The sequence below is a fragment of the Phoxinus phoxinus genome (genome assembly GCF_949152265.1).
Source record: "Phoxinus phoxinus genome assembly, chromosome: 4".
NCBI classification, from domain to species: Eukaryota; Metazoa; Chordata; class Actinopteri; order Cypriniformes; family Leuciscidae; genus Phoxinus; species Phoxinus phoxinus.
In genome coordinates, this window is record NC_136879.1 from 9,898,499 (window position 1) to 9,908,498 (window position 10,000).

A 10,000-nucleotide genomic window follows, 5' to 3' on the forward strand; every position below is an offset into this window, starting at 1 on the left:
TAACAATCAGGCCAGGACAGTTAGCAAAATTCATCCATAGCCATTATTCAACACATTTTGCCCTGTCTCCCAATTCTGCGTGCTCTCTGTAAAGCAAAACAAATTTCGAGGTTATCATCAGATAGTAAAGTACGTATTTTATTTTGTCTACTATTCTGCCACGGCCTTCGATGCCCTTGGAAACGTCCTGTTGAAACAATCCAGACAGCAATTTTGTTAGGCAGAAAAATGGCTTCTTTCAGGGCTTTTACCCAATTACCCCTAGTGTTCTCCCAACATTTATTCCTAATAAAACATAAAGCATCCCCCTTTTGATGGTCGACACAACTCGATCATCAATTTAACATAACATTTAACATAGTGTCTCCGATAAAGTCTGCCATCAACACTAACCCAAACGTTGTCCCTCAAACAAACTTCCTCCAGGCATCTTTCTCTGCCTCTGAAACAAAATATTACATTCTTCACTTAAAAGTCACAATCTCATTTTCTTATCGAAGTATTTGAAGGGCAACGGCCCTCAGTCTCGCCACGTATCCTGCTTTTTTCAGGTCTGTTATTTTGTCTCGCAACTCAGTCCTCTACAACCATTTTTAAAGTCATCAATCGTTTCGTTAAGAGGTCAGGTCGTGCTGTACAGACTTGGTCAATGTCAGTCAAACAACAAAAACATTCTCCTCTTGTTTACGATAATCATAAATGGCTCTCTGCATAATTTGATATCGACTTAGCCAATGTCTCACTTTGTTGTTGCCGTCAAATCTATAACATCTTCTTTTATTTCAACCCACTCCACAATTCCAATTTACATAAATACCTAAACTTATCCAAAAGTAATTCAAATCCACATCATAAATGACAAAAGTAATTACTACCAGACGGAGCGTGATCTTAAAGCTCGTCCCATGTTCTCTATCATCTTCTCATCAGATTCACTCAGCATTTGCCTTCTTTACAATTTGTCACTTGCCTTAACACATCTGTAATGAAAAAACACTCTCCAGAGGTTAAAGACACAATATACTCACTATTCAGGCGGAATAGCTGCCCTACACTTAACACCTACAAGACATAAAGTGCTGTCACCATCACACACACTTATGCTAGACACACATACAGCATGTTAACTGCTCATTTCCAATGTTCTTTTTTATATTAACTCTAAAAGTATAATATTTAAGGTTTAAATAAGATTTAAACTTCACATTTCCCTGTAGCTTTTATATAATTTTACATGGCCTCTTCAAACCGTTTCAAATGTTCATTATTCATTTGTCTTTAGAAAAGTCAGCTGGGTTGTTTTGGTTCATTATCATTATTTTGTTTAAGCTTGCCTTACCAGGCCTGATAACAGAAAGACAAACAGAGTACCAAGTCCCTTCCTCCACTCAGCAGTCTCTCTCTCACTACACACAAATAATCTTTTTTTTAACAGCCTCCTAAGACTGAAATTGAATTAATCATAGTCTAGAACCCTTAATAGTTCACAAATGTTAATATACAAATGTTTAACTCAAATTAGAACCATTACAATAATCTAAAATACATTATGCTATCATTTTCTAAGGTTATCTTTAGTTTGAATACTTGTATAAATTCTCAATTCACCTAACCTTTGTTATCCAAACTCTACTAAAAACTGTCTTAATCTTTAGCCACCCACCATGTCTCATGATCTTCAGGAGCTAAAACCATCTTATAGACATATTAGTTCAAAATCAACACTTCTATAATTTTCCTTGCCCATAAGGCAACAACATCATGTTCCTGATATAAATTAATAAGTTATGTCACTGTCTCCCCAACAAATAATGACAATCAGATGGTCCCAGCTGGCTCCTGAAAGCACATCTCCCATCAGCTCTTTATCTATAATTTCCATCAGACTTGTCACAATTGAAAACAAGCCATACAGTGAATTGCGGGGTTTTCTCTGGTGAGTGGTATAGAGGAACTTACATTTTCTCGGTCAAACAATGCTCTGCTGACCCCACAATGCTCTGCTGACCCCAGTTGGCCTCTAGTAGTCAGCGCTCAACTCTCATACCTTCTCACATATAACACCTCCATCCGGAGATGCAGTGTCCGGGACCCCCTGCGTTAGAATGTCTCCTGGCCAGGAAAATCATCCCGTCTTTGAGTAGCCACGTACCCACTGGTGACCCGCTCGCATCACACAATCAGTTTCTTCAACAGAACTCAGCTGTTTTTCTGGAGCTTAGGAAAGACACATTCAGGAGTCACCTCAGCTCCATCTGGACTGCCTAATATTGTTAAGGGAGACAGGTTAATAACAACAGTATTTAATCACTCAAATCTGTTAGACCTGTCTGAATCAACAAAATCACAGTGAACTTTATTCACATCCATCTATTCAGTGTACATCTATAGCATGGTCATAGGTCCTGTGTCACTGTCATGGTGAAGGCTAAGATCAGACAAATACATTACTGGTCCTAAAATAACAAAGTACAAAAATGTCACTTCTGTCATTCAGGTCTACATTATTATTCTAAAGACTCCTTTAAAGTCATTCAGTTTTACAATCTAAAATATTTAAGTACTAATTGCCCTCTGAATGGCAATGATTTCCTTTAACATGATTTCTTTTAACATCTCATTATGCTATAATTTTCAACTATAAATAGCTTATTGTCACGACAGGCCAAGATAACAGCCTTCTGACATTGAATGAGACCGAGACTCAGGCCTTCAGGAGTTGGTACAATGTTTCTCTTCCCTAAACATTCTCTACTTTATCATACGTTTTCAATATTAAAAATAATTTTAAAGTTGTCTTTTGCCCATACATCAGGGAATTTCGACATTACAAATTTCCACTCATATTGAGTCAGTTTCAGCCAAGTCCCAATCTTATCTTTTGAAACCAAAACATCTTCTAGCTGCTTCATGGTCAACTACCAAGCTGTTTGTTTAATCAGATCCATTTCTACAAAATTGTTTTTACATTTAGCAACCCAGTGCTACTTCTACTTATTTGATCTTAAATACAAATAGATATTCTAGTTCTCAATAACGTTTCATTATAACATCTCAATTTTAGTTGTCAGATTCTCAATTACAATCTGCAACAAAAATTTTTTAAGCGTTTCATTAAAAGACAATCATCTTTTTAGTTACCTTTACAAATATTTTCCCTATCTGTAATTTTACATTTACTGGTACTTTAGTTATTTTCCTTTTAAAAGGATTTCCTTACGACTTAAATCTTTCAACTTTCTTTTCTCTTTCAATCTACTTACGACTTCCATCTATCAACTTTCTTTTCTCTTTCATTTACTTAGCACTGCATTCACATTATCAGTTCTTTCTCAGACGAAAACTTTAATATCGTCTTCAAATCCTGTTCTACTTTCAAACCCACATTAATACGTCACTTTCACATTCCATCAACTTTCTTTTCTACCTTTCTGAGTGGGCATTTACAGTTACTGCTAAATGCAGCTGACCACAATTAAAACACTCTCTGTCCCCTTGCCTATAGTTCGATCACCTTGAGCTTTCTAGCAGCACCAACTTACTGACACCCTTGAAGCAGTGTGTCCCAATCAGAATGTAAACACAGCTGATAAGCAGTTCTCTGTTCCTCTTACAGTCCACCAGTGGCGGATCACACTAGCCAAATCATAATCTTCCTCATTATTATTGGCAGAACATTAATTTTCATAAACTGCATGGAAATCCATAAATTGTTTCTAAGTTGTTTTCACAAAGTTTCTATTTAACTTTAACACTTGTCCAGGGAAATTATCCCCGACCCATAATTTCCTTTTTAAAAAAACAGACAATGTCTTTTTCTCAATGACTTAATATCAACCAAATATCTGACATTTTACATTATTGAATTTCAAAATCTGTCTTTACATCTCTCTAATTCGGTATTATCATCAACAACAGTGATTACAATAGCAAGTACACATTTAACACCCAGAAGCCGGGCTGAATAAGCACGCGCTGTTGCTGTACTCCCAGCATAGCTGGAGTCTTTAGGTTCAAAAGATAATGGTCAAACCAAAAATAAACATAATTTCACTCTTTATTTTACCACTAAAATATAGAATTGTTCCCCATTTTGCTTAATGAAACATTCATTATCTTAAATCTTTTCAATCCCTGTTAATCATACTCAATACCTTATCATTATTATTTTTAATCTGAACCTCACTTTTCATACCATTTCTTAATCTGACTTAACAGGCGCTCATAAATAGTTCCATAAATTTTATCAGAAATGTTATTTTCATAACATACCTTTTCTACAGTTGTTTTCTTCTCAAAATGGTTAGTCTGCAGATTCAACAAGTATTATCATTACTGTCTCTGTCCCACTTATCCTACTTACTGTTTTTACAGAAACCAAAATATCATATTACTCAAATCTCAATCCTTCACAAAGAGGATCAACTTTTGTTACAAAAAAAATCTTCTGACATCTAATGTCATGCATCCATCTAATGGGTGAAAAATAAAAAAAATAAACCCTTTTATCAGTTATATTCAATCTTACTATATGGCAATACATTCTAGCCAACAACTCATTGTCTTTTCACACTTTTACACACGTTGAACGCAGACACAACAACCTTTGTTTCTCACTGCCCTGTTCAACTGATTCCAGCACCATCTTTAATCTTGTGGCGCTCAATATCATACATTTCTGCCCTTAATTTTAACTCATTTGACAAAACACCGGTGTACCAAATTTCGCAAGCTTGCTTTTCAGACTTCCCCATATTGGCCGCTTATCTGTTCTCTGTGGATTTCTCTTTTACGCGCGTTCTCTTTATTTGTCAGGCGTCCCCGACAAACCCGATCTTTCTTTTAACCCAAATCGGACGGGTTACACTATTAGTGTCCTCCTAATTACGGTTTACCAAAAAAAAATCTGTTACGACTTTCTTGGCTCCCCCTAATTAGCCTCAGCACCCAAAAATAACTTGCTCCGTGGTGGAACAATTAATTTCCAGGTACCTATCTGTATGAAATGTCTTGGTCTGTCACAGTTCTCAATTAATTCCAGATTATTTATCTGCTTGAAATATCTTGTTCTGTCACAGACCTCAATTAATTTCAGATTATTTTCCTCGTATCTGTTTGAAATATCTTGATCTGTACGTAGATCTCAATTAATTTCAGATTACGTACCACAGAAAACAGTTCTCAGCCAATATGGTTCAATTTCACTCTTCCCCCAATTAAACTTAATTGAATTATACATTACCCAGAGATGTTTTGTTCTGAGCCACCTTGAGTTCTTTGATTCCAGTGTCCGATTCTCCCGGCTCTGACATCGGCCGGCCTCTCTCTCTTAAGTTTACGAGGTAGAGCTGGAACTTACTCAGTCCAGGTGGCCAAACACCGTCCGATCTCAGGTCCAGGAGGCACGTCCAAGGAATCCCACTATTCTGACACCAAATTGTTGTGGCAAAAATTCATCAAACAAACATCTCTGCGTAAGGGAGACTCAGAGTCAAATTATAAAATTAAAATATTTATTCTTGCAAGAATAGGAGCAGTCTAATACACAGTTGTTACCCTGTGCAGAAGAGTGACACACCCCCAGACAGACTGAACCTGCTTTTATCTCCTGGCTCTTCCAAGGTCTTCTTGCCAGAGCCATCCTCCCAGTAGTCTTCCATTCAGTAATTTTCCATAGACAAGGAAGCCATAACACTAGTTTAGATTCGTCACTAAGCCCCCCCCCCTACATCAAATGGCCTTCTGACATCTAGGTCAGAGGTTGTTCGTCTGTTCTCTGGAGTGTCTCTCCCTTCTGCCTTCCCAGGTACATAAAAAGAATCTTCTCTCACTACAAGTGAGAGTCACACATGTGACATTCTTTGAATCATCTATATTTTACTAAAGATCAGTGAATATCATAAAATAGCCACTACAGAGTCTATGGTTTTCATCAAAAATCCTGAAATAGTCTCTGAGTTTCTTCAAAAAGCCAGGTCTTGTAGCAGAGTCAAAGTCTATGCAATTCTTCAAAAGGCCCGTGTTTGGCAGCAGATTTCGCTTACGGCCATACCACTTTGAGAACGCCCGATCTCGTCTGATCTTGGAAGCTAAGCAGGGTCGGGCCTGGTTAGTACTTGGATGGGAGACCGCCTGGGAATACCAGGTGCTGTAAGCTTTTTTGGTTTAAAAAAAAAAAAAAAAAAAGAGTGTCTATGGATTTCATCAAAAATCCTGAAATAGTCTCTGAGTTTCTTCAAAAAGCCAGGTCTTGTAGCAGAGTCAAAGTCTATGCATTTCTTCAAAAGGCCCATTTTTGGCAGCAGATTTCGCTTACGGCCATACCACTTTGAAAACGCCCGATCTCGTCTGATCTCGGAAGCTAAGCAGGGTCGGGCCTGGTTAGTACTTGGATGGGAGACCGCCTGGGTATACCAGGTGCTGTAAGCTTTTTTGGTTTAAAAAAAAAAGAAAAGAAAAAAAGAGTCTATGGTTTTCATCAAACATCCTGAAATAATCTCTGAGTTTCTTCAAAAAGCCAGGTCTTGTAGCAGAGTCAAAGTCTATGCATTTCTTCAAAAGGCCCGTTTTTGGCAGCAGATTTCGCTTACGGCCATACCACTTTGAGAACGCCCGATCTCGTCTGATCTCGGAAGCTAAGCAGGGTCGGGCCTGGTTAGTACTTGGATGGGAGACCGCCTGGGAATACCAGGTGCTGTAAGCTTTTTTGGTTTAAAAAAAAAGAAGAAAAAAAAAGAGTCTATGGTTTTCATCAAAAATCCTGAAATAGTCTCTGAGTTTCTTCAAAAAGCCAGGTCTTGTAGCAGAGTCAAAGTCTATGCAATTCTTCAAAAGGCCCGTTTTTGGCAGCAGATTTCGCTTACGGCCATACCACTTTGAGAACGCCCGATCTCGTCTGATCTCGGAAGCTAAGCAGGGTCGGGCCTGGTTAGTACTTGGATGGGAGACTGCCTGGGAATACCAGGTGCTGTAAGCTTTTTAGTTTTCTTAACTAATGTTCTAACCTTTTAAATAGGCCGTTTTTGGCAGCAGATTTCGCTTACGGCCATACCACTTTGAGAACGCCCGATCTCGTCTGATCTAGGAAGCTATGCAGGGTCGGGCCTGGTTAGTACTTGGATGGGAGACCGCCTGGGAATACCAGGTGCTGTAAGCTTTTTAGTTTACTTAACTAATGTTCTAACCTTTTAAATAGGCCGTTTTTGGCAGCAGATTTCGCTTACGGCCATACCACTTTGAGAACGCCCGATCTCGTCTGATCTCGGAAGCTAAGCAGGGTCGGGCCTGGTTAGTACTTGGATGGGAGACCGCCTGGGAATACCAGGTGCTGTAAGCTTTTTAGTTTACTTAACTAATGTTCTAACCTTTTAAATAGGCCGTTTTTGGCAGCAGATTTCGCTTACGGCCATACCACTTTGAGAACGCCCGATCTCGTCTGATCTCGGAAGCTAAGCAGGGTCGGGCCTGGTTAGTACTTGGATGGGAGACCGCCTGGGAATACCAGGTGCTGTAAGCTTTTTTGGTTTAAAAAAAAAAGAAAAAAAAAAGAGTCTATGGTTTTCATCAAAAATCCTGAAATAGTCTCTGAGTTTCTTCAAAAAGCCAGGGGCCTCATTTATAAAACTGTGCGTAGGATCCTTACTAAAAGAGTACGTGCGCCCAAAAGCCAAAAATGGCGTGCGCAAAAAAATATTCAGACTTATAAAACCGTGCGTACGCCAGAACCTGCGCAGAATTCACTTTATAAATCCCACTCAGCAGAAGACTGTGCGCACATGCGTCTCCTCCCCGAAATAACCATATATGGAGCTTACAACGCCTAGTTTTACTATGCATATCCTCATCTGCATATCATTTCCATATGATTATTCATCCACGTGATAACATGTTTAACGGTACAAGACATTAGGAAAATATGAAATACGGATGTGCCGTCACATTACATGAATAAAAATAATTTAGTAGCCTATCCTTGCCTTGTTTTTGAATAAATAAATCAAATAGTGTTAAATACATTTCAGAGAAAGTTTTTCTCAATCTTTTCCTCTGGCCAAATAGTATTTTTAATTGATTTATATTTTTAATGGAAACAGATAGACCTTGTTGTGCATTATGTTTGCACAATCTGCTATTATCATGATAAGCAATTATCTCTGTAGTTAAAACATTAAAACACAGCATGCCAAAGGAAAAGTGTTCAAAAGCATTGCATCCACAACAAATATTTATAGGCTATTTATTGAATATATATATATATATATTTTTTTTTTCAGTAAATGTCATGTAGTTTAAGTGTTTAACTCTATTAATTAGAAAATTAGAATGGCATATAATCTAAATGTTTATATCAGAAATAAAACATAGTTTAAATCATTATTTTATTTAAACTGTTACTGTGAACATGCACTGTAGCCTATTTATGATTAGGACTCATAATGAAGATTTACAGTTTTACTTCATCTGCCGTTAGATATATGCGTCAATTTCACTAAACGGCCCAACGCGCTCGCTGGCGCGGACATTTAAGGTGTGGATATCATAGACAGTATATAAACTGTGGATATTTGCTTCAAGTGATAGGCTTGGTGAGTGAAATTATTTTTGCATTATATTTCTGTAAATGTATAATTTTATTTCGATTTTCTGTCTAAAAGTGACCAAAAAGACATTTACAGTTTTTTTCAATTGCTTACACACTAAAATTAGAACTTTCCCACAATTAGCAAAACTTTACACTCAAGGAGCAAAACACCGGCCTAGATTTGCACAACTGTAAGCACATTGTCAGCTTCACACTTTTTGCAAAACATTACACAGTGATTTGCAAAACACTAAACACACTTGTATGCATTTGACACAGAAATTTATCATGATGTCATTTCCTTGCAATTTCAAAGCAAAGGCTTTCAAATGAGCACACCCATGAACCAATTGGTTAAACACAGGCACCAGGTGTGCACACACACTGGTGCTTAATTGTAGACACACCAATCAGGTTAAAGCACTATAAAAAGGCAACAGGTAAGTTCACCTGTCTTCAACAAAAATGGATGGTGTCAGAGGAAGAGGGAGAGTGCGGATGAGAGGGGGAATCCAGAGAGTACCAGGTGGAGGAAGAGGCCAAGGAAGAGGAAGAGGGAGAGGGAGAGGGAGAGGGAGAGGAAGAGGAAGAGGAAGAGGGAGAGGGAGAGGAAGACCTGGAGGAGGGGTAGGACATGCACAAAGAAGAAGACAACCAAATCTGTGTAATGAAATTCGTGCTACAATTGTGGACCATGTAATAAACCACGGACTAACACTGAGGGAGGCTGGATTGAGAGTACAGCCTAACCTAAGCAGGTACACAGTGGCATCAATAGTTCGGACATTTCGTCAAGAGCACAGGTGAGAAACTTCTCTTCAGTCAACAGAAAATCCATTGCTTACTGCATGTACTATATCAACAGTACTGTATATGTACTCTATATTTTGGTACTGTATATATTCCTGTGTGTATCATTTTACAGTAAGCTGTGTATTTTGTTTGGCCAACATAGGATTGAACGTCGTGAACACCAAGGAGGAAGGGGCCCCATATTCACACAGGAGCAAGAGAGAGAGATCATAAACCTCGTTTTGGCCAATAATGCAATCAGACTTCGAGAAATTCAAGCCCATATTGTCAATGATCACCTAATTTTCAATAATGTCCAACAGGTCTCTCTGTCAACAATAGCCCGTATCCTTAAAAAACACCAAGTTGTGATGAAACAACTGTATAAAGTGCCATTTGAAAGAAATTCAGACAGGGTGAAAGTCCTGCGGCGTGAATATGTGGTGGTACGTTTTGTTCACTGATTGTAGTATTGTGTACTGCACACATAACCTTTTTACTGTACATGTAATTTTACTGTATAGCAGACCTACAGTATACTGATCTACACAATGTGATCTTTTGCTGTATTTCAGAGAGTTTTGCAAATGGATGCGGAGGAAGTCCCACATGAGTTTATTTACATTG

At 38.2% G+C, this 10,000-nt stretch overlaps 1 protein-coding gene across 1 annotated transcript in view; it reads left to right on the forward strand.

Annotated features, from left to right (window-relative positions):
• The first annotated feature begins 8,929 nt into the window (after positions 1 to 8,929).
• Positions 8,930 to 10,000, forward strand: part of LOC306997649 (uncharacterized protein) — a 1,870-nt gene continuing 799 nt past the window's right edge. The window contains exons 1-3 of the mRNA XM_079611009.1: positions 8,930 to 9,384; positions 9,537 to 9,819; positions 9,949 to 10,000. The exon at positions 9,949 to 10,000 is cut by the window's right edge and continues 799 nt beyond it. Coding sequence (XP_079467135.1) covers positions 9,047 to 9,384; positions 9,537 to 9,819; positions 9,949 to 10,000 — 673 coding nt within the window. The 5' untranslated portion in view covers positions 8,930 to 9,046. The remainder of the gene's footprint in view (positions 9,385 to 9,536; positions 9,820 to 9,948) is intronic.